The sequence below is a fragment of the Triticum aestivum genome, chromosome 7B, assembly GCF_018294505.1.
Source record: "Triticum aestivum cultivar Chinese Spring chromosome 7B, IWGSC CS RefSeq v2.1, whole genome shotgun sequence".
Lineage (NCBI taxonomy): Eukaryota > Viridiplantae > Streptophyta > Magnoliopsida > Poales > Poaceae > Triticum > Triticum aestivum.
Genome location: NC_057813.1, coordinates 168,309,399 through 168,335,317, shown reverse-complemented (window position 1 = coordinate 168,335,317; position 25,919 = coordinate 168,309,399). Strand labels below are relative to the sequence as shown.

The window sequence follows — 25,919 nt, the reverse complement described above, 5'->3', positions numbered from 1 at the left end:
TTTCCACCCTTCATTTTTTATACATATTATGTTTTCCTCAATGTAATGCCCTTAAAAAATGTTCATTTATTTTGGCACCTGGCGTAAACCTCTACCAGAGCTGAGGCACATTTTCCATGACATTTTGGTCTTTGATTTAAATCACGGTGTATTTGAATTGGATTAATTAACAGCTCCAAAAAATTTCTAACCTTAATTGTTTGGCTCCGGAATAATTCAATTAGCTTCCACAAAAAGTTTCAGCATTATGATTTACTGCCTAAATTAAATCAGAATAGAAAACAAAAAAATACGCAAGAAAACCCCTGAATGGGCCTAATTGGATGCAGTTGGCCCATTAGTCTAGCCCGCACTTGGCTCTACGCTCTGAATTTGGCCCAAGAGAAACCTTTTTTTCAGACAGAAAGGCAGAGCAGAGAGCTACATTTCATTGATCAAAAGTTTCTGAATTCCTAATTTCTTCTCTTTTTTCCAACATATTTAAATGTTGGTCACTTCTTCTCTTTTTGTTTCAACATTTAAACAACTTTAACCAACATTTAAACTAGGTGAATTTCTCAAACAATTTCAAGATTACAAATTCCTTCATAATTCATGCCTTTCCATACATTTTCAACATTACAACCAGTGCGATTACCATACCTACAAATGCCCAAAAGTATTTGAAAATGGGTATTGGTAGTGCTTGATCTTCAAGCTTCCTAACCTTCTTCTTCAACATCCTAAGCTCAATAGCTAGCTCTCTGTCAGTGCGTGCTTCGCCATCCATCTCTTCTTCCGGAGCTCGTGGTGTGGCCACTGCCGTTCGTGGCAGCATGCGCAACCATTCTTCATGCTCTTCTTGCAGTTCATTCATCAGAGTCTTGGCCAGAGCATCGACCCAAAGAAAGAAGCATGTCACCTGCATGAACACTAAACAGATCAACCCATTGCTCAAACATCCCGACGACGAAAATGGTGCAATTGCCCCGATTCTTACCCCATTCTCGCTGCACACGTAGAACGGACGATTCTGGTTCCTCGGTGTCTGAGAAACCCTTCGATCAACGCCCGCCCGGCACCGCGGACAGACGAAGACAGACATGTCCACACGCGCCCGGCTCTGCATCCGCGAGGTGGCGCGGGAGCTTGAGGAAGACACGGAGCTCGGAGCCGAAGGGGATCTCAACGCCGCCGCGCCCTCCACTGCTAGCTTCCCACCGCCGCGCCCTCCACAGCTAGCTTCCCGCCGCCGTGCTCTCTCTCTTGCCGTGGTCACCGCCGTGCTCTCTGTCGCCGTGGTCACCGCCGCTGTCGCCCGCTTATATAGCACACCCGCCAACGGCTCTCTGCTCAACGCCTCTTTGCTGGGTCCCACAAGCCACGCGTGCAACGGTCTGAATAAAATTGGTCGTTTCTGCCACCTGGTCCCACCTGTAAGGGCCGAGTCAAAAGGTTGACCTGACGGAGACGGCAGAGTTCACGGAATGAGTCGGTGCGCACGGACTAGGGGCAAAATTGAGGACAATTCGCATCTGAGGGCAAAACTGAGCACATGGACACCACTGAGGGCAAAAGGATAATTAACCCTATCTTATTTGGCTTGGTACCCCAAAGTGACCTCGCTTCCATTCAAACAAGAGCTTTTTGGATAAACACTCGCCTATATGGCAGCCACGTGACCGGTTTGTCTCCTCCGAATCAGTTTTGGCCTTGGTGATCAAACAAACGAGTTTACAACCTAAATTGATCATTTCCCGAGTTCTTGGCCTAAAGTTTGCAACTAATTTGAGTTAATAGACCAATGACGTATTTTACTCTTCTTATACTGCTGGTGGGGTGGGTACAGAAAATTTTCATCGACAAGTTGAAAAACAACTTTGCCAATATGGATCGAAGTGCGTATTAACATTATATTGAAACTAAACTTTCTACAACTTTGTATTAAATCAGTAACAATTAAAACAAATCGACTGGAGTATTAACATCATATTTAAACTAAATACCAAAACTTTAACAAGAACAACTCCTATCTTAACTCTAGAATATCATAGCTCTTTTCCAGGATTCCAATCATTAAACATAATTTTCATCGTTTCGATGATATGATTGGAGTTGTCGGATTTCTATGAAAGGCAGTCTTGTGCCCCTAAGTTAGTGGTACAATTTTGGTATTTAAGTCAACTTTGAACTAGATAGTACCATGATTGTACTTTAATATAAGATGTTTTGTGAGTTCAAATTTAGGAAATACTCCTATTTTAGCCATCCCTAATATTCCTGTCCTTTCGACGATCTTGATCAGGGTTTCTGCTCTGGTGCTCCCCCCCCCCTGGGCTGAACGCGAGTGGGAAAAACACAAGGACGGTCCAGATGCGTCGATGGCGGTTCGTAATGAGGGGCACGATGGTCATTTCAGGTGGGTGTATAGCGCGCGTAGACCAGTCGTAGAGCCCTGTATGAGCCCGCGCCGGCCCGTGGTATATTGTACGCCGGGCGTGTACGTGTATTATACGCTGGCGGTTGCGTTTCCCCGCGGTCGTGCGCGTGCACGTGTTTGTGGGTAGTTTCCAGAAAAAGCCCCCTAGTATAAGAGGAGGGGAACGGGCATCGGCCGCATCGCCCACCCCATTTCCCCCAAATCGCCTTCCTCTCCCTCCTCTCTGCTCGGCCTCATCGTCTCCCTCACCGGCCACCCCACCTGCTCGCTCACCACCACCACCTCCCTCTCTTCTCCTGCTTGCTTCTGGCTCGGATGGAGCAAGGCCGTCGCGAAGCCGCCGTCGCGGGCGGAGATCTGCAGAAGACGGGCGCGGAGACCGTGGCAGATGTTGTGCAGACCCTCGTCGGTGGCGCGGGTGCAGGAGCTGCTGCATCCCCACGTGCTGGATCGGCCGCTGCGGCGGCGGATCCGGAGGAGAAGAAGGTGGCCGTGGCGGTCTCCGCCGTGGCGGACTCAGCCGTGCCGGTGCTTGGCGTGACGGCGTCGAGCGGCCCGTCTGATGGACCTGCGGAGGCCGGCGGCAAGCACGTGGACCTGCAGGTAATCCTTGCCAGCAGTCCCCTCCGTTGTTGTTACCCCCGTTAAGCAGTAGTTTTGGGTGTTAGTGTTTTTTGTAGTTGCTAGTTGCTGCATCCCCTTCTGATAGTTAGGGTTTATAGATGTTTGATTGATTTATAGTGAAGGTTAAGTTTCGATTCTGTGATTGAATCATCCAGTAGATCAAGTAGTTAGGGTTTTTTAATGAGATGTTAAGTTGGGTTTTTTGTATTGGATTCAATTAGAGCCACAGATATGTTGTATCTGTGATTGAATCACATGCAGTAGATGTACTAGTTAGGGTTTCTTAATTACATGTTTAGTTGGGAATTTTTTGTACTGGATTCAATTAGAGCCACTGATAAGTAGAATTTGTGATTGAATCACATCCAGTAGATGTAGTAGTTATTGTTTTTAAGGTTTATTTGTATTGGATTCAATTATAGACAGATATATACAGAATCTGTGATTGAATCATCTAGTAGATGTAGTAGTTAGGGTTTTTTAATTAGATGTTTACTTAGGGTTTTCTTGTATTGGATTCATTTATAGCCAGTTATATGTAGGATGTATGATTGAATAATCCAGTAGATGTAGTAGTTATGTTTTTTAATTAGTTGGTTAGTTTAGGGTTATTTGTATTATTCATTTATAGACAGTTATATAGATTCTGTGATTGAATGATGTAGTAGATGTACTAGTTAGTGTTTCTTAATTAGATGTTTAGTTAGGTTTCTATTGTATTGGATTCATTTATAGGCAGAGATAAATGTAATTAAATGGTGTGACTGAATGATGTAGTAGAAGTAAGAGTTATGATTTTAATTAGATGTATTAGTTAGTGTTATTTGTAGTGGATTCATTTATATCCAATGATATATGTACGTAAATTTTGTGATTCAATGTTCCAGTGGATCTAGGAGTTAGTGTTTTTTAATTAGATGCTGGAGTTAAGGTATTTTAATTAGATGTAGGAGTTAGGCTTCACCATTTCACTTATTCTGACTTATGAGTGATCATTGAGAACTGCTCTGAACTAAATATTTATTAAGATTTACAAATGAAATGAAAACCTGACATGTTTGTGAAGTTATATATAAAGGTCCTATTTGCATTGTCTGTCAAAAACTGCTATATCATGGGTTAATAAGAGAGGAATGATATTCATTTATACCTTCATATGCATGTTCAAAAGCAAAAACTGAAATTCTATGTCCATATGAATGAACTTGTATTTTCATAAGCTAATTGTTTAGTATGTATATAGCTTCATATATAGTGTATGAAATATAGTTAGGAGCTTTCCATCATTATGCAAAATCAACTTGTTTGGCATGATATTATTTGAAGTGCAATTATATTCCTTGTAAATGACTTGCTTGGTTGACAATATAGCAAAATGAGGATCTTGTTGGCCAGAAGAGGAAGTGGGACTCATCTGGCTACTACCCTTATGACAGTGATGAGGATGAGCCGTACGAGGTAAGGCCTAGCTGAAATGTTATTTGTGCATTGACTTAGTGTTAGATGTTTATAGTATTTCAATGCATAATGTATTAATGTCAGTCATTAATGTGTGCAGTATCAATCTGGAGATGATGTGGTCGAGGGGAATGTCGAGTCCTTTGAAGAGAAGGAGGTGGTGAAGATCAGGGCCCAAGGAGCTGCTAGGTACTACAACTGGAGGTCTGACAAGTACCGGTGCCCCTACTGCAGCAGGCCCAAGCCCAGGTCTGGGTTGCTGGAGCATCTGATGGAGCATTGTCGGGCTACATCCATCGCCAGTCATGACTACAAGATCAGGGCTCAGCATTCTGCCCTCCACAAGGTCCTGAAACCCTGACGTGTAGTTCCCCTAGACCCTCGTTGTCGTATGATGTAGGAAGGCTCAGTCCTTTTGGTGAACTTTGTGTGGTATTCTGATGGTGGAAACTTGTGGTGGTAATTTAGTATGAACTTTATCTAAGTGCAGTACTGTGATGTGCGGTCGAAACATATCTAATATGGTAGTGGTCTGCATCAACAAGTGTGCTGTGTGGATGCTACTATCTATGGCAGTAGTATATATTTCTATCTATATTTGTGTCCCTTAAATTTGCCATTATGGTTCCTTAGATGTATGATTTGCTTCAATTTAGCTGCTGCAATGATCAGACATGTCGCATCAGTGTTGCTTCACTGATCAGGCATGCTGCAAACACTTCCCATGCTGCGGCCATGTGGAACATGCTGTGGCAATGGTGCAATAAATTCCCAGGTTGTGGCCATGTGCAACACGCTCTGCCCATAAGCAAAATTTGCCAAATGTAAAACTTTGGGTAAAGTAAATTAATGTTTTTTAGTGTAGTAAGTGGAAATTGTTCGTCGACACATATGACATCTTTCCTTCATTTGAGTAAGCAAAAATAGCAAATACTCCACCATATGATCAAATATTCCAATAACTGAGCACATATTCCTTCATTTCATAAAATTCAAAAATTGTGACCCAAATGTTCTTGAAAAAATGTGATTTTTCCCACCACCTCCAAATCACACAAACTTTCTTGAACATGGTGACCCACATGTGCCAATCATGGCTATGAAAGAAAATTTGGAAAAAGAATTTTTTACAATGCCCCCCTGAGGTATAGACCGATGTTTTGACCAGTCAGTCTAGAGGGCATTATAAATTAATAAAAAATTCAAAAAAATATAAAACCTTTGGAACCCACCTTTGTTTGTGCAATAGATCATGTGTGCAAAAGTTGAGGTCATTTGGAGGTGGTCGAAAAAATAACCGCATTCCGGAGGGGCCATTTGGTCTAACTTAAGCCAGTTTTTGAAAAAATGTGATTTTTCCCACCACCTCCAAATCACACAAACTTTCTTGAACATGGTGACCCACATGTGCCAATCATGGCTATGAAAGAAAATTTGGAAAAAGAATTTTTTACAATGCCCCCCTGAGGTATAGACCGATGTTTTGACCAGTCAGTCTAGAGGGCATTATAAATTAATAAAAAATTCAAAAAAATATATAACCTTTGGAACCAACCTTTTTTGTGCAATAGATCATGTGTGCAAAAGTTGAGGTCATTTGGAGGTGGTCGAAAAAATGACCGCATTCCGAAGGGGCCGGTCTACTTAAGCCAGTTTTTGAAAAAATGTGATTTTTCCCACCACCTCCAAATCACACAAACTTTCTTGAACATGGTGACCCACATGTGCCAATCATGGATATGAAAGAAAATTTGGAAAAAGATTTTTTTACAATGCCCCCCTGAGGTATAGACCGATGTTTTGACCAGTCGGTCTAGAGGGCATTATAAATTAATAAAAAAATTCAAAAAAATATAAAACCTTTGGAACCCACCTTTTTGTGCAATAGATCATGTGTGCAAAAGTTGAGGTCATTTGGAGGTGGTCGAAAAAATGACCGCATTCCGGAGGGGCCATTTGGTCTAACTTAAGCCAGTTTTTGAAAAAATGTGATTTTTCCCACCACCTCCAAATCACACAAACTTTCTTGAACATGGTGACCCCCATGTGCCAATCATGGCTATGAAAGAAAATTTAAAAAAAAAATTACAATGCCCCCTAAGGTATAGACCGATGTTTTGACTAGTCAATCAAGAGGGCATTATAAAATAATAAAAAATTCAAAAAAAATATAAAACCTTTGAAACCCACCTTTGTATGCGCAATAGATCATGTGCGCAAAAGTTGAGGTCATTTGGAGGTGGTCGAAAAGATGACCGCATTCCGGAGGGGCCATTTGGTCTAACTTAAGCTAGTTTTTGAAAAAATGTGATTTTTCCCACCACATCCAAATAACACAAACTTTCTTGAACATGGTGACCCACATGTGCCAATCATGGCTATGAAAGAAAATTTGGAAAAATAATTTTTTACAATGCCCCCCTGAGGAATAGACCAATGTTTTGACCAGTCAGTCTAAAGGGCATTATAAATTAATAAAAAATTCAAAAAAATATAAAACCTTTGGAACCCACCTTTGTTTGTGCAATAGATGATGTGTGCAAAAGTTGAGGTCATTTGGAGGTGGTCGAAAAAATGACCGCATTCCGGAGGGGCCATTGCTAACTAAGCAGTTTTTGAAAAAATGTGATTTTTCCCACCACCTCCAAATCACACAAACTTTCTTGAACATGGTGACCCACATGTGCCAATCATGGCTATGAAAGAAAATTTGGAAAAATAATTTTTTACAATGCCCCCCTGAGGTATAGACCGATGTTTTGACCAGTCAGTCTAGTGGGCATTATAAATTAATAAAAATTCGAAAAAAATATAAAACCTTTGGAACCCACCTTTGTTTGTGCAATAGATGATGTGTGCAAAAGTCGAGGTCATTTGGAGGTGGTCGAAAAAATTACCGCATTCCGGAGCGGCCATTTGGTCTAACTTAAGCCAGTTTTTGAAAAAATGTGATTTTTCCCACCACATCCAAATAACACAAACTTTCTTGAACATGGTGACCCACATGTGCCAATCATGGCTATGAAAGAAAATTTGGAAAAATAATTTTTTACAATGCCCCCCTGAGGAATAGACCAATGTTTTGACCAGTCAGTCTAAAGGGCATTATAAATTAATAAAAAATTCAAAAAAATATAAAACCTTTGGAACCCACCTTTGTTTGTGCAATAGATGATGTGTGCAAAAGTTGAGGTAATTTGGAGGTGGTCGAAAAAATGACCGCATTCCGGAGGGGCTAAGCTAGATTTTGAAAAAATGTGATTTTTCCCACCACCTCCAAATCACACAAACTTTCTTGAACATGGTGACCCACATGTGCCAATCATGGCTATGAAAGAAAATTTGGAAAAATAATTTTTTACAATGCCCCCCTGAGGTATAGACCGATGTTTTGACCAGTCAGTCTAGTGGGCATTATAAATTAATATAAAATTCGAAAAAATATAAAACCTTTGGAACCCACCTTTGTTTGTGCAATAGATGATGTGTGCAAAAGTCGAGGTCATTTGGAGGTGGTCGAAAAAATTACCGCATTCCGGAGCGGCCATTTGGTCTAACTTAAGCCAGTTTTTGAAAAAATGTGATTTTTCCCACCACCTCCAAATCACACAAACTTTCTTGAACATGGTGACCCACATGTGCCAATCATGTCTATGAAAGAAAATTTGGAAAACGAATTTTTTACAATGCCCCCCTGAGGAATAGACCAATGTTTTGACCAGTTAGTCTAGAGGGCATTATAAATTAATAAAAAATTCAAAAAAATATAAAACATTTGGAACCCACCTTTGTTTGTGCAATAGATCATGTGTGCAAAAGTTGAGGTCAGTTGGAGGTGGTCGAAAAAATGACCGCATTCCGAAGGGGCCGGTCACTTAAGCAAGTTTTTGAAAAAATGTGATTTTTCCCACCACCTCCAAATCAAACAAACTTTCTTGAACATGGTGAACCACATGTGCCAATCATGGATATGAAAGAAAATTTGGAAATAGAATTTTTTACAATGCCCCCCTGAGGTATGGACCGATGTTTTGACCAGACAGTCTAGAGGGCATTATAAATTAATAAAAAATTCAAAAAAATATAAAACCTTTGGAACCCACCTTTGTTTGTGCAATAGATCATGTGTGCAAAAGTTGAGGTCATTTGGAGGTGGTCGAAAAAATGACCGCATTCCGGAGGGGCCATTTGGTCTAACTTAAGCCAGTTTTTGAAAAAATGTGATTTTTCCCACCACCTCCAAATCACACAAACTTTCTTGAACATGGTGACCCACATGTGCCAATCATGTCTATGAAAGAAAATTTGGAAAAAGAATTTTTTACAATGCCCCCCTGAGGTATAGACCGATGTTTTGACCAGTCAGTCTAGAGGGCTTTATAAATTAATAGAAAATTCAAAAAAATATAAAGCCTTTGGAACCCACCTTTGTTTGTGCAGTAGATCATGTGTGCAAAAGTCGAGGTCATTTGGAGGTGGTCGAAAAAATGACCGCATTCCGGAGGGGCCATTTGGTCTAACTTAAGCCAGTTTTTCAAAAAATGTGATTTTTCCCACCACCTCCAAATCACACAAACTTTCTTGAACATGGTGACCCACATGTGCCAATCATGGCTATGAAAGAAAATTTGGAAAAAGAATTTTTTACAATGCCCCCCTGAGGTATAGACCGATGTTTTGACCAGTCAGTCTAGAGGGCATTATAAATTAATAAAAAATTCAAAAAAATATAAATCCTTTGGAACCCACCTTTGTTTGTGCAATAGATCATGTGTGCAAAAGTTGAGGTCATTTGGAGGTGGTCGAAAAAATGACCGCATTCCGGAGGGGCCATTTTGTCTAACTTGAGCCAGTTTTTGAAACAATGTGATTTTTCCCACCACCTCCAAATCACACAAACTTTCTTGAACATGGTGACCCACATGTTCCAATCATGGCTATGAAAGAAAATTTGGAAAAAGAATTTTTTACAATGCCCCCCTGAGGAATAGACCAATGTTTTGACCAGTTAGTCTGGAGGGCATTATAAATTAATAAAAAATTCAAAAAAATATAAAACATTTGGAACCCACCTTTGTTTGTGCAATAGATCATGTGTGCCAAAGTTGAGGTCATCTGGAGGTGGTCGAAAAAATGACCGCATTTCGGAGGGGCCATTTGGTCTAACTTAAGCCAGTTTTTGGAAAAATAATTTGTTACAATGCCCCCCGAGGTATAGACCGATGTTTTGACCAGTCAGTCTAGAAGGCATTATAAATTAATAAAAAATTCAAACAATTTTAATATAATTTATTAGATGACTTGAAGGTCAAAACATTAACTTGTCATATATGCAAAAAAATGTGTATTGAACGCAAGTGAGCATGTTTATAATTTAGTGTGTGATGCCAATCATGGCTATGAAAGAAAATTTGGAAAAAGAATTTTTTACAATGCCCCCCTGAGGTATAGACCGATGTTTTGACCAGTTAGTCTAGAAGGCATTATAAATTAATAAAAAATTCAAACAATTTCAAATTTTTTTATTAGATGACTTGAAGGTCAAAACATTAACTTGTGTATTGAATGCAAGTGAGCATGTGTATAATTTAGTGTGTGATTTGAAGATCAATACACATGGCAATATGCCAAAAAAAGTGCCCACCTACAAGAGCAGGAGAATTCATACTCCACGGTCTGCATACGACTAGGAACCCTGCTGTGCATGGGCCAGGATGCAGGCCCGTGGTGCAGAATATCTCTGCTACTAGTAGGCCCCACGGGACAGAGGGTACGAGAGTTAGGCAATGTACTGCCTGCAATTGATAGGAGCTTGTGAGGGGAGTCGCAGCCGGGTATATAAACCGGTGCGGCGCTCTCTCGCTTGGCGATGTGGGACTAAACTCCCACCACCCAACGGCTATGCGCTGCAATGTGCCCTGCGCGGCTCCGCCTTGGGCCCAATTCGGGCGGGCTGGCCCAGGGCAGCCTTACCCGCGCGCTGATATGTTTTCTATTTTCTTTGTTTCTTTTCTTGTTTATATTTCTAATATTTAAAATCAAATCTCTTTTTCTATATTATTTGTAAAAGTGTTTACTAAAATTTAAAAAATAAGCCAAATTCTGTTGTGTTTTATTTCATTTGTTCGTTCTCTTTTGTATATTGATAATATTTATGAAATATAAACTAAAATGGTGTGTTCTATTTTAATTGTTAATTCTAATATTTCTTATCTTTATTATTTTTGAAATATTTTTAGTTTGTAAGATAAAATGTTCTGTTTTATTTCACTTCTTCATTCTAATATTTGTTCTCTTCTTTATATTCGAAATATTTCCAAAATGTAAGATAATATGTTATGTTCTATTGCACTTCTTCATTATTTCAATTCTTCATTCCAAATTATAAATTTTATTTTCTGTTTGATACTTGAAATATTATTAACCAAATGTAGTTGGGACAGTCGCATGCATACCTCCACATGCACCATGTACCAGGAGCAGGTTTATCTTCTCGGTCTCACCAATTCAGACCGAACTGTATGCACACCCTAGGATGACCATGGCAAGCATGCATGACGAGTATCGTTCATTTCCAAAACTCGATGCTTTTTCTAGGGTTTTTCCGGCGACAAAACCCTACAACACTGCCCCCACGTGACGCAACGTGTGTTTTGTGTCTGAACTCGTGCACACCTTGCCTGGGGGGGGGGGCAAATTGGCCAAGCTCACATGCTCCCAAAAGTTGGGGTCATCTCATGCATGCTTCCACATGCACTATGTACAAGCAGGACCATTCGGGTCTGCCGGAGGTCAGTTCTGAAATTGGTTTTCGTTGACGGTCCCACCAAATGATCCCAAACTTCATGCATACCCTATGATGACCATGGCTTGCATGCGTGACAAGTATCGTTCATATGTGACAATCGATGCATTTTCTAGGGTTTTCTGGCGACAAAACCCTACAACACTGCCCCCACGTGACGCAACGTGCGTTTTGTGTCCGAATTCGTGCACACCTTGCCTGGGGGACCACATTGGCCAAGCCCACATGCTCCCAAAAGTTGGGGTCATCTCATGCATGCTTCCACATGCACCATGTACAAGCAGGACCATTCGGCTCTGCCAGAGGTCAGGTCTGAAATTGGTTTCCGTTGACGGTCCCACCAAATGATCCCAAACTTCATGCATACCCTACGATGACCATGGCTTGCATGCGTGACAAGTATGTTCATATGCGACACTCGATGCAATTTCTAGGGTTTTCTGGCGACAAAACCCTACAACACTGCCCCCACGTAACAGAACGTGCGTTTTGTGTCCGAATTCGTGCATACCTTGCCTGGGGGACCACATTGGCCAAGCCCACATGCTCCCAAAAGTTGGGGTCATCTCATGCATGCCTCCACATGCACCATGTACAAGCAGGACCATTCGGGTCTGCCGGAGGGCAGGGCTGAAAGTGGTTTACCTTCCCGGTCCCACCGAATGATCCCAAACTTTATGCATACCCAAGGATGATCATGGCATGCATGCATGACAAGTATCGTTCATTTCCGACACTCGAACCATTTTCTAGGGTTTATCCGGCAACAAAACCCTACAACACTGCCCCCACGTGACGCAACGTGCGTTTTGTGTTCGAATTTGTGCACACCTTGCCGGGGGGACCACATTGGCCATGCCCACATGGTCCCAATAGTTGGGGTCATCTCATGCATGCCTCCACATGCACCATGTACAAGCAGGACCATTCGGGTCTGCCGGAGGGTAGGTCTGAAAGTGGTTTACCTTCCCGGTCCCACCGAATGATCCCAAACTTTATGCATACCCAAGGATGATCATGGCATGCATGCATGACAAGTATCGTTCATTTCTGACACTCGAACCATTTTCTAGAGTTTATCCGGCGACAAAACCCTACAACACTGCCCCCACGTGACGCAAAGTGCGTTTTGTGTCCGAATTTGTGCAAACTGATAGAGATACATTTCAATATATAATATTGCAGAACTGATAGAGATACTATAAATATTGTTGAACATATACAAGTATACAATAACTAATAGGTGTCACAAATATTTTTTATTGAGGGAAGAAACAATGATATTAATTTTGAGGAAAAAACAATGTAGAGGTAGGTGGGCCGGCCCAGACCGCAAATAACTGTCCGATCCATATTGTGGGGGCCCACCACGCTGCGCTTTCCATGCACGTCGATCACATGCACGTCGATCACGGAAGTAGTTGACGTTCGGTTACACAATTCCGGGATCGTGCTAATCCTTATGTTCCTAATCCCTACGATTGAGGAGCACGTTCAGCCTCAATTCAACAGACGAAAATATAGATCGTGAGATTGGCCACAGGGAAGTTACGACAACCTAGGAGACGACCTCGTATATAATCTCAACCTCCTCGCACATGTCGTCATCTAGATCGCCTCCTGCCGGCGAGTCGTCGACAGCTCTGTCTGCCGCATCCCACACGCCACAAAAACCCCGAGAAGATCAAGGTCGTCCCCACGTGCTGGCCGCCGTCGACGAACTACGTTGACAATGCATCGCCGACTTCTTTCATCTTCGTCGACCGATCAAGTAAGTTGTCCTCCTTACCTCGTGCCTTCATAGCAAGCTAGTTCTATCGTCTTGTTGCTCTCATGGACTTAGGTTTACCACATAGTTTCAAGTAGCTAGTATCAACTCGACTAGATGCGTTCTGACCAGAAGGCGTACATGAAATAAATCTTTCATATCAGGGTAGAATAGAGAAAAGCAAATCTCCCATGCTCGGGAGGTACCGTGCATGGAAGAGCCGTTGATTTTTCTTGAAGATCGGATGCATATATGTGTTTATGACAACAAGAACTTTAATACGAGACCACTTTTGAATATATTTTAACAAGTTCGAAGATTCATGTTCTGAATCATGATGAAACACTTTAAAATTAAGAAGAATCGGCAGCCAATGTGACATTATGATACACAATGTAACACGGCAAGCCATAGTGTTAGTTAGATTTTTTTCTTTACGAAATAGAATGCAACATTATTAAAAAAATGCATGGAACTAAAACAATTATACAAAACAATATTGAAGCATGGTTATTTAGTTGTCTAAAAACTAACTTTCAAAAATATATTCAATATTAGTCTTGTTTTAAAGATCTTGTCGAAAAAAACAATTATGCAAACAGAATGTTACTTTTTATTGCCTCATATCAGCACACATTTGGGTGCATGTTACTGTATACATGGTGCTAGTTTTATATTTGCATTAGTGTTATTTTTGCATTTTTGTTTGCTGCTGCCAGAAAGTTTTATATTTTTACATGTCTATTGTTATTTTTGCATTTGTGTTGGCAAATGTAACGAAGTTTTATATTTTCTTTCTATAGGATGGACGAGCTGAATGGAGAAATAGTGTGCGCCGTTGAAAAATGGTGCAAGCTTGTTGCCGCTCTATCGAGCGGTCAACGCGCTAGAGTGGCTGATACAACATTACGCAGCATGCTCCAGATACCATCTATTAAGATGCGTACCCTTCTGATTAGGTATATGATTGAGAATTTTGATGCCAGCAAGTCCAGATTCATTATACAAGATCAGGTTGGGGAGGTGACTCTTGGTGCGGTCGACGTCGAGTGCATCTTTAACCTCGAGAACCAAGGACTCTCCGCTTCAGACATTTTGATTGAAGAAGGAGAGGACATGAAGGAGTGGGTGCCACCACAATTTCTCAGTAAGACATCAGAAAACATAGTGATAGATAATCTCATTGAGGACATAATTAAAAGTAAAGCCACTGACGACGATTTTCTTCGAAAATTAGTCCTTGTCCTGTTAGGAACAATTATTGCTCCCACGTCGAGCAAGATTGTGCCAAAGCAGTACTACGCTTTGGTCCATGATGTGAAACGTATTTCAAATATTAACTGGAATGCCTTCACCCTGCGTGTTCTACTCGATTGCCTTCGCATAGTGAGGAAAGGCAAACACCTACGCCAATGGCCAAAAGGCAATTTGGCTCTGTTGCAGGTACACAAATGAGGCCTGTTGAATAATGTCAATTATAATATCATTGCAATTTTATGTGTCGTATTGAACTAACTCTAAATCCTTATATTTTTTTGTAGTACTTGTACTGGGAGAAGGTGCAACCTGTCGAAGGCGATTGTGCCTATAATCCCAACTTGTCCATACAACCTCTTATGAGGAACTGGACCAAAGGTGTAGCCACTAGGAGAGATCGGTTCGACTATGATAATGGGCGCGGCCGTGGTAACGTCAAGGTAAGTCATTCTGTTCTGTCTTTCTTAAATGTTTTGTAACTAAATAATATTTATTTTTAATTCATCACATGTACTTGTATATCGCATGCAGATCGAAAATAATATCACCCAAGAGTATAGGGCGCAGGAGCCCAAAATCCCATATAATGTGCCTACCATGAAGCCAAAAACCAAACCTGCAAATGGAAACGCAAAGAAGTCGACGACAGCCCCAATGTCGGAAGATTTGATGGAGCTTCTAATGAAGCGGTGCATGGACTTCATACACACCCAGATGAGGCAAATCCCTGATCAAGTTGCTGAGGTGTCACACCATAACATAATAGTTTACAGTTTGTTCCCTGTTTTAAACCATGCAAGCATTCTTAACTTTATATATCTATTGCAGAGGTTGTTGGAGAAGATGAACAAATCAGGTGTCATGTACAAGCCGGCTGCTGCCGTGCCATCCGTGGACAATGATGTGGATCAAGAAGTGGATTCGTTCGAGAACGGTCCATATGAAAAGAAGGAATTCGTTTACAAGGATGACATAGACTCACACGGAGAGCCTGTCATTGACATGACGCAGCCTGATGAAGTGGTTCCCAACCATAAATCCGTACCTGAGGTACTATGTATATATATTTCTGTCTATAATTTTCTCCTTCCATTTTTATATGGGCTGAAATGTTCACACCATATTGTTTGCCAAACAGAAAACCCCAGCAAAGATGAATGGACACAAGGAAGCTGCACCTATTAAGCGTAATGATGAATGTGGCGCTACACCCGAAAACCCTTGGGTCGTTGGTAATTCTACACAAGCACCTTCATCGGACATAGACATTTGTCCATCTTCTGTCAGCAAGTTAATGGCTAAGGCGAACGGAAAAAAGGGTGCAACAGTTGATAAGGATGAGGAAGTTATGTCCGGTAAGCGGAAGCGGACCGTTCCCAAGAAATTTGAATCCCCCTACGCACTTGAAAAGCCCAGCAGGCGTACCAACCGTGGTCAGAAACCCACCGGTACCCGTTCTGCTAGTAGGGGTATCGTAACTAACTTTCTCGGTTTGTTGTATACTATGAATGCATATGATCACCATTGTTGACGTTCATATTATTTCATGCAGCTCTTTTTTCTGAGATTGATGAGCCGGAGGGTGTGGCAGATGAGTTGACGCCGGAAATAATTGATGCAGCTGTTTCATTTGTCGAGTTAGCTTCTAGCACCGACAAGAATAAGGGGAAGAAAGTTTACTACAGTGAAGCTCGTGGCATATCTCTGACATCCGAAAGGATTCGACCGGTACTAAGTCATAGATGGCTGTCGGACGATGTAAGTACTACTTGCATGTTCTGTTATTTAAATTGTCAATAATCTATGTCTCAAATTTCAACATGTAATGCCCTGATATTCTATGAAGATTATTGATGCTTATATGGGACATTTGGAGCTGAGCGTTGGTCATGATCGTTACCTCTGTCCAGCGTGGAGGTCCAAATTCCTTGTAGATCGTGCTATCGCGCGAGACGATCCGTTGCCGTCGAGCTGCAATATGGACAGTGCTCTGTCCAAAGCTGGAGCAGTTAATAGAGTCACGCAAGAGTATACTGTGCGTGATAAGGTACGTTATGTTTGTAATTCTTCACTTCAGGACATTTCATCTAGTATTTCATTTGATCCATAATGGTTTTTGGCACTGTAGACGTATATCGCGTTGAATATCGAAAATGCCCACTGGATGACCGTGGTCATGCACATGATCAAGAAAGAATTCCAAGTTCTCGATTCACTCTATCCTCTGGAGCTGACAGAAAAGACTGTCAAAGCACTGGTAATATAACCAACATTTGTACCATTGCTCTTCCATGTTGTTTATGATTCTTCTTTAACACTATCCTGTTTATAGCGAATGGCTATAGCAAACGATTTTCGCCAAGCAAATCTTATTACACCAGGGAAATATCCGGACGTAAGTAAGTGGCCTATCAAGGAGTGTGACATGCCGCAGCAAGAGGATGGGTGAGTTAGTACGACATCATGCACATTCAAACAACAATACACATGTTCGTATTGCACGCCGCTAATGTTTGCATATATACCAGGAACTCTTGTGGCCTTTTTGTCACAGAATGTCTACAGCATTGGGACGGGGACCGAATGACCCGCGATTTTTCACAGGTATGTTGTTATTTACGTTTGTAGAGTAGCTACTATGGTCGTGTACAAAATTCGGTTCATGTAACCTGTATGTCATTTTTTGCAGGCCAGCGTTGACGCAAGTAGAAGACGTTTCATCGCCGAGTTGATTATGTCACCTTCGAACACAATGGAGTGTGTGAAGAACAAAATTCACGAAATCGCAAGGAAAAGGCGCGCATGAAGAGTTCTTGCGGCATGCAAGGGTCAAGTTTTAGTGCTTTGGATTTAGTCCGATCGATGGTTTTGACGACATGATTATCTTACTGTTTCTATCATTTTTATGTAATAATCACGGCATCACGAATATTGTGACACATACATGTGTATGTGTCTGTCAAACAATAGGCTCGTACCTGACAATTCGGTCATACAATTCGCTCGGAGAAGACAATTTCGTCGTACCAATAAAGTTTTGGCTTTAACTATCAATTGTTCTTGCTTAATATTGTTCTCGTTCTTCAATTTTTTTATAATTGTATTTATCACATTCATAGTATTCGCATTCTATTTTTCTCTTCAACTGCTCTCAGAAGTTTCATATTAAAATTTTCACATTCTTTACTTTTTTAAAAACTCTATCAAACTTTTGCCTTCTGCCTTAGCTATGTGCATGTCAATAATCTCCTGGTAATTTCCCCTCATCACATGATTATGAAAAGTAATCATGTTAGCTATGTAAATATATCGAGGCAGAACGTATTACACAGATGAAAATTAGTCATGTCCGCTCGTTCGCTCTATCGCATTATTAATTGACTTGAATTGCTCATGATTTATTTAGGATGATGTCACTTCTGAGTATGTTGAATGGGTTGATGGGGAGTGGGATAGCAAAGCAAATTTAGTCATTAAGTATCTAGCCATGAAGAACAAGAAACTGGAGACTAAGATTACAGAATGTGAAGCTGAAATTAAAAGGAATGAGAAAGAAAAGAGGGCAATTGTTAAGATGCACAAGGAAATATTGCTCTATAGGGATAGGATTTTAGGATTTGGAGGTCTTCTGTATCTTGGCCTGCTTGCCACTATAATTATTGTCATAGTTACCAAGTAGATTGTTCATAAAGTTATTGACATCATTGTAGTTGACATGATGAAATCCTGATGAATTATTTGCTATTCAGTTTATGGGCAAAGTGTAATAGACATTGCAGCAGAAATAACATGGTGCCATCATGATTGGTAGATCATGCACTTTTGGCATGTTCTACATTTGGCAGACACTGCACATTTGTCATGTTCTATATTTGGTAAGTGATGCACATGGGCACATCACATAGCAACACTACTGATTTGTGCAGCAGCCCACTTCATTGTCTTGTTGCAACATAGGAGCAACATCTAGCAACACCTACACCTTTGATTCAACACTGAAGCAAAACAACAGTACATATTCAATATTCTAAAAATTTAACTGAACTTCACACTTAGGCTAGGCAGTAGATATTCAGTTCTTTAGCCACAAAGAACCCGACCAAACCGTACCGATTCCATAACTTATATAATTACCTGGAGAAAAGCACACCTAACCAACATCAAGCCCAATTTTTTTATCAAATAAGGGCTTTCCCCTTTCGATTTTCATTACTGAAAACCACGAAAGTTCAGAACGAAGTTCAGTCTAAAAATAGAAGGCCAACACAGGCCAGCAAACCGCGCAATGACCCAAACAAGTTCACAAGCTACGAAACAATCCACCCTACATCGATCATTATTACATCAAAAGCAAGCATGAAGCTGAAGGAGCCCAGTAGAAACTAGGAGAACAGCAAACTTATATGTTGAAACATATAACAGCATACCTAAGATAACCAGCAGCTTCCTCCTCCTTCAGCAACTGTGCCCATCTTCACTTCTTCAAAAATTTGAGGCGGTGTGAGCGGCGCACCACACACAGAGAAGCCTTCTTCTTGACCACCGTCCTGTTCGACAGCTGCGCCACCGGATCCTGAGCCACCTGATCCTGAGCCACCTCCTCTTCTTCCACCTTCACTATGTCAGGGTGCAGGGGAAGGAGCTCGACGTCGATGGGCATTGTTTTGCCACCCTCGACGGCGACAGGCGCTACCATCTGCACGGCATCCTCCTCGCCCTCCTCAGGGTCATCAGGGATGAGCAGTACCTCGTCCACGTCGTCCTCCACGACGTCAGAGCCCAACGGCAGGACTGGCTTCGGCACGTGGCGGACCTGGTAGTCCGGGCTGACGGGCGCAGGGAGAGCGAGCTCGACGTCGACGTGCTCCGCCCTTGACGCGACGCGTGCTGGATCTGGCCACAGCGTCATGATGGTGGAGCGGTACATCCACCACCTTGCGCGCTGAACAGGAGAGTCGATCAGCGTGGCCTCTCGCATTGCCCAGACGAGGAGGAGAGCCGGCGGGACGCCACAGCTGTAGGGGAAGGCGCGCTTCTTCTCGGCGTCGGTCAGGACTTTGACGAGGCCACGCGCGTGGTTGACCAACTTCTCCGTGCTGGGGAACCAGCCGCACACCTCCGCCAACTGGGCGCGCCACCCCTCGTCATCGTCGGCGAGCTTCATCATCGCTCTCTGCCAGCCGAGGCTTTTCTCCATGGAGGCGGCTGTAGCGGTCGCCGGCGGTGGTTTTCTCGATCTACTGTAGGTAGGTGGGGATAAGGGGAGTTCGAACCGGCGCGCGAGGTAGGTGGGTGAATGTGTGATGGGGAGTGGTAAGTTAGGTGATTTAATGGCAGTTAGGACGTGGGGAAGGGAAATGTACAATATTCTTTCTAATTTATAACTAATTTATTTAGGTCCGATTTTCTTGTTTATTTAGGTGGGTGAATGTGTGGTGGGGAGTGGCATGTGTACAGTGGCGGAGCTATGTAGGCTCCTGGGGTGGCTGTGGCCCCCCCAACATTGATGCAACTTGTGAAGAAAAAAATTGTGAGGGCTTAGATGAGAGATTTTTTAGCTTTTGCCCCCCCCCCAAACACTCATATTTTACCTTTTGCCCCCCCCCCCCAGTTGATTCTGGCTAGCTCCGCCACTACATGTGTACACAAATCTAGTACTGGGGGCTAGGTATTTAGGTATAGAAGATATATATAGGATCCAAACACAATGTTAAACGTCAAACTAAAATTGATGACATAATGTGAAAAGGATATACTGCCCTGTTCACTCGATTCATCAGTAAAAAATTGAAGCAAGTGTTCTACACTTCTTCCTTCTCCACTTTTCTGCACATCATAGAAGACAATATAAGTTTATGAACGATAAATTTTTCAATATTCCAGAATGCATACAAACACTTACTTCTGATTTAGTTTGCATTTCTTGCTACATTTAGTGTGTCCTAGCAATTTGCAAGCGCCGCACCAGGTTTTCAACTCATCAAAAGAGAGTGGTCTACCATTTTTCGAGACAGGGCGGTTCTCATCCACCTTCGTTGCACCTTTGCTTGACACTTTCATAGGATCTTTAACTGCGACCATGTTGCCTTCACCATCGTCTACATATTCAACTGCACACTTAATGAAGTCATTTATATTCTTGCTCAAATTTCTCTGTAGCAGATCATACTCATGACTCTTAGCTATCACAGCCTTCAAACTATCCTGTAACTGATCCCACAAAGCTGGGTGTTTGCATGCCGCATGCATAGCTTCTGACGCTAACACACTGACCTAGCTATATTTCATTCTTTCCTCTGCCCCAGTCCAACCATATCCCAACAGATCGCTTGTGCGCCTCGCGGGCAGTCCCAACCTTGCTTGTTTCGTGAACCGAAGAAGAACTAAACACTTTGGTATTTCAGATATGTTCAAGTACTTCAGTACGTGGAATATGTGTTTGCAAGGTAGACCCTTTCGAAACATTCTTCTGCAGCTGTATACTCCACCCAAAAACGACTATTCCGGTTATTCTTTCAGGCCACGATGTACTGCTGTGATCCATCTCCCAGCTTAATTTCTACAATCTCCATGCCATCAATTTTTCTAAGATCTTCTTGCAACATATAGAAGTTTGCTAGAGTGAAGACATGAGAAGCAGCTATCTCAAGTTCCCTCGATGTAGTAACTGGCACCGGTAAACTCTGTGAGGTTGTGCAGTCATCTCGCGCCTCGTTTTCACGGATACGTACAACGGTGTTCTCATAATGCAAAATCATATCCACCAGCGTCATTTCACCGTCTAGGTGGAGGTGAAGGCATGAGTTTAGGCTTTCACTCCGCTGGTTGCTTTTCATGCCAAGCCAAAACCCCTCTGTCAGATAAGCCGCGGCCCACAGTCTCCTCTTCTTATACATCCGTCTCAACCATGTTATTGTTTTTTTCGACTGCCATCTTTTGGTAAACGCGTGCCATCTCTCCTCAAACGTGGCCGTGGACGTGCTGTAGTACAGAAGAGTTCGGAACTCCTTCAAGGACTTGGGACTGAGGTGAATCTTCATATTTTTTTCTATATGCTACGTACATATACGGTGCCACACGTCTGGCAAGACTTCGCGAATTGCCTTGATCATCGCAGTGTCGGCGTCTGTGATTACACTCTTCGGCATCTTTTGACACATGGACCTCAAAAAAGTCTGCAGCAGCCACACGTATGTCTGTTCGGTCTCGTCCAAAACTATGGCACAACCAAAAACAGTGGTCTTCTGATGATTGTTAAGACCAACAAAAGGTATGAATGGCATACCATAGCGGTTCATCTTGTACGTGCTGTCAAATACAAGCACGTCGCCAAAGTCCTCATAGTCATGACGAGACTGGGAGTCACACCAGAACATCCTATTCAAGTGTCCTTCCTTATCTAGCATGTACTCGAAAAAGAAGTTAGGATCCCTCTGTTTCCTACTGGCCATGATGCCTATGGCTGTGGCAGCATCACCTTTTGAAAGCAGCTTCCTCTTCTCCCTGGCACAAAGGTTGTATATTTCACGCCTGGTAAAACCAACACCGCCATACCATACATGTTTGCTGATGAGGGAATCCATCATGTCGTGAATTCTAATCCCTGCAGCTCCCATGGACATTATCTCATGCTTCTGAAACTCTTTGATTTTTCTGTGGGACCAAAGAAAAGGTACCTCGTCCGGTCCTGCCAACATATGGCTATGCTTGTCCTCAAAACTTGCAACATACCAAACCCCACGCTTTTGGTCAAGCTTGACAGTCAGGTGTGCTTCGCAAAAGCAGCGTGTCTCGGCTCTGAGCCGACGGCTGTGCCCTTCCTCGGTTAGCAACTTGCTGTCACGTTTCCCTTGTCTGGAACAAACAAACCTCCTATAACGCATAAGATGTGCCTCGGTTTTGGTGTACCTGACCTTATTCTTCCTAATGCTGAAACCATTAGCTTTAGCATAGCTGTTGTAGAAATCATACGCAGCATCCTGAGTCATAAAAGTCATGTCCATTATCTGCATGAACATATCCCTCTTATCATCTGCACTGGCAGTATCTTGGACATTCATTACCCCACCATCATCTGTCACCTACACAATCAAAACATAGCCATGAAAACTGTTTTGTATGGTTTAACATTACTTTCATAGAACATTGATTACACAAATACCTCACTCATGGTGACCAACGACTGAATCCCCAGAATCAGGTGCATCTGATGATTCGTCGTTAAGGCCTGTCTCCGCGTCGGATTCACCATAAAAGTCGTATGCATTATGACATTCGGAAATGAACTGAAAATACAACACAAATACATAATTACTTATCATATAATATTCCAGAATGAATTCAATTTGCATGCCAATAAATTTTTTCACTTACGTACCTGACTAATGTAATCTTCATTTGAGAGCTCCGAATTGTTTTCCTGACCATCATCATGCTCATCCATCTACAAATTTTCAACACAAAAATATAATGTTGTACGATGGCACCAAAAAATTACAACATGGTAATGCCACTCACATTAAAATCTTCCCATTCGTTCTCATTCTCTGACTGATTTCCAAGATCTGAATTGTCATCATCTGACCAATCTTCTATCCAGTCTTTCATCAGTTCTTCAAACTCCATGTCTACCATCATATCAGTTAACTCCTCGTCCGCCATTTCCTACAACAAATGATGAAAACATTATCAATGATGAAATATCAACACATAGCTAACGATCACGGATGTTCTGTAAACAACCCCAACCGAGGCCGTTCAGATCTGCCAAACCAAGCCAGGAAGATGGCCACGGCACCCGTCGTGATCACTTTCTATCGCGAGGAGAAGCACTACAAAACCTAGCTAGATCTGTGATTACCTCTGCCACCGGATACCTAGGTTAGCCGCCACATCAAATAATGATAGTCCTGGTGGACACAGCCGACGGCAACCGACGCTACGTGAATCCTACACTGAAGAAACCCAGATCACGAGGAGCAGCACTACCGGAACAAGATCCACGATTGCATGCGCCGCTGGGTAGGTAGGTTACCCTCCCCGCTAGGCTAACCACTATATCTGACGGCGGCAGTTCGTTCGATGTTGCCGCGAGCGAGACTAGATGGGTGCGGGGGGATGCAGGATGCGGTACCTGTGAGCGCTGGAGATTCACGATGTTGCCACGCCCGCTGTCCGACGAGATCGCCGGCGACGAGATCGCCGGCGACGAGATAGCCGCGCGACGCTGGAGATCTACCGCGTGAATTATGGAGCTGCGTGAATGCTCGCGAGATTGATGGAGGTGCGTGAATGATTGGATCCGGCAGGTCCTATATGGTCGTGGGGTCGTGTGATGTTTTTTTTCCGGACCAGGTACTGTACGTATACGGTCTGGGCTATACAGGGCTTGGCAGGGCTAGACAGGGTTTGGATCTGGGCTATGGCGGGTCAGGAAAAAACAAACTCGCCGGAACAAAAATACCCCTCCAAAATTAGGTTAGGGGGAGCACCGGAGCAGGCCTCCTTGATCAGCTTGGCATGGCAACTGCTTTGGACACTCTAAGCGGACAAGCATTTGGCGCCAGGCAATACCACCTCCTTGGCATCTACAAGCAGCGCGCGATGGTGGTGCTCACCGCCGCAAGTGTCCCGCTCGCCGTCGTGTGGTTCTACACCGGCGAGATCCTGCTCCTGTTCGGCCAGGACCCCGATATCGCCGCGGAGGCGGGCACGTACGCGCGGTGGATGATCCCGGCGCTCTTCGCCTTCGGCCTGCTGCAGTGCCACGTCCGGTTCCTGCAGACGCAGAACATCGTGCTCCCGGTGATGCTGAGCGCCGCCGCGACGGCGCTGTGCCACCTCGTCGTCTGCTGGCTGCTGGTGTACGTCCTCGGGCTGGGCAGCAAGGGCGCCGCGATCGGCAACGCCGTCTCCTACTGGATCAACGTGGTCATACTAGCCGTGTACGTGAGGGTGTCGAGCTCTTGCAAGAAGACATGGACGGGGTTCTCCATGGAAGCCTTCCATGACCCGCTCAGCTTCTTCAGGCTCGCCGTGCCGTCTGCTCTCATGGTGTGGTGAGTGAGTTTTCCTCTTAAATTGGCAAGTGAGATTCGGCGCTCCATGATTCCATCGGACCAATCAGGTTCCTAGATGTTGTTTGATCATCGGCGCATGTGTCTTGGAATTATCGTTGCAGCTTGGAATGGTGGTCGTTCGAGACCCTGGTGCTGCTTTCGGGGCTTCTTCCGAACCCCAAGCTGGAGACGTCCGTCCTGTCCATCACGTAAGATATATACCCTCAATCGCAGCGATTCTTAACGTCTTTATTCCCTTGGTATGACCGCATTTGCCTCATGCATATTCGTTGTGACAGCCTCAACACCGCCAACTGCTTGTTCATGATCCCCTACGGCCTCGGCGCCACCATAAGGTAAACTAACCACCTATGCAGATTCATTAACTAAGCTAGACTGACTGGTGACATCAGTACTCATTTGTTTCTCGCACGATCTGACTGCGCAGCACCCGGGTTTCGAACGAGCTGGGCGCCGGCCGACCACGGGCTGCCCGCCTCGCCGTGTGCGTCGTCATGTTCTTCGCCATTTTGGAAGGATTGGTCATGGGCGTCGTCCTGGTCTCTGTGCGCCACGTCTGGGGCCATGCTTACAGCGACGAGGAGGAGGTCGTCACGTACGTCGCCAAAATGGTGCTGGTCATTGCAGTCTCCAACTTCCTCGACGGTATTCAGAGTGTTCTCTCAGGTATGCAAATGGCCATGGATTCACTTCTCAACAGGGGAGCAGTTGTCTTGGACAAATAATCCTCACGGATTAATTGGTGTGTAGGTGTGGCTAGAGGCTGTGGGTGGCAGAAGATCTGTGCCTGCATCAACCTCGGCGCGTTCTACGCCGTGGGCATACCGGCTGCCTACCTGCTCGCCTTCGTGCTGCACGTCGGCGGGATGGTGCTTCTCCCCGATTTCTTTCACGACTTCTTACCTCTTTCATGCTCGATAGACTGCTAATGGTGTGAAAATAATTTGAATGGTTAGGGCCTTTGGATGGGAATCATCTTCGGTATTCTGGTGCAGGTCTTGCTGTTCGTGGCCATCACACTCTGCACCGACTGGCAGAAGGAGGTATATATATGTTGAAAGATTGCTTCCGTTTTGGCAGATTTAAGTTCATGCGTGCAAGTATACAGCAATACTACATGCTTTGTCAACTGAATATGTGTATGTATAATGCATAGGCAACGAAGGCAAAGAACAGAGTTTTCAGTTCTTCTCTTCCGACGGATCTACTAGAGAAATGAAGATATGGCTTAGTGCTGCTGAAGTAGCCAACATATGCTTAGCATGGAGGAGACTGTGCGGGCAGGGCCTGTAAGAGCAGCAGATACATAACAAGACAGAGAACACATAGTCTGGTCTTGTGATTTTGGTCCAAGTTTCCAATTCCGATGGCGCGAAAAATGTTTGCCATCACACGATGAGACGTGTGAGCAGAATAGGGATGAAATGAAATCCCGAGAAAATCCGCATACAAGTATATATTGCAGGGTCAATTATATATTATTCTTAATTCAAAATCACACTAGGTTGA

The 25,919-nt window shown here is 43.3% G+C and overlaps 1 protein-coding gene across 2 annotated transcripts in view; it reads left to right on the top strand.

Moving 5' to 3' along the window:
- Window positions 1-25,919, top strand: part of LOC123158179 (protein DETOXIFICATION 16) — a 36,975-nt gene extending 11,056 nt beyond the window's left edge. The window contains exons 2-8 of one of the 2 annotated variants that reach the window (XM_044576270.1): window positions 23,845-24,389; window positions 24,512-24,598; window positions 24,689-24,745; window positions 24,838-25,076; window positions 25,161-25,279; window positions 25,367-25,453; window positions 25,567-25,919. In XM_044576270.1, the coding sequence (XP_044432205.1) occupies window positions 23,845-24,389; window positions 24,512-24,598; window positions 24,689-24,745; window positions 24,838-25,076; window positions 25,161-25,279; window positions 25,367-25,453; window positions 25,567-25,629 (1,197 nt within the window). In that variant the 3' untranslated portion in view covers window positions 25,630-25,919. The remainder of the gene's footprint in view (window positions 1-23,844; window positions 24,390-24,511; window positions 24,599-24,688; window positions 24,746-24,837; window positions 25,077-25,160; window positions 25,280-25,366; window positions 25,454-25,566) is intronic. The other variant, XM_044576269.1, reaches the window with a different exon arrangement.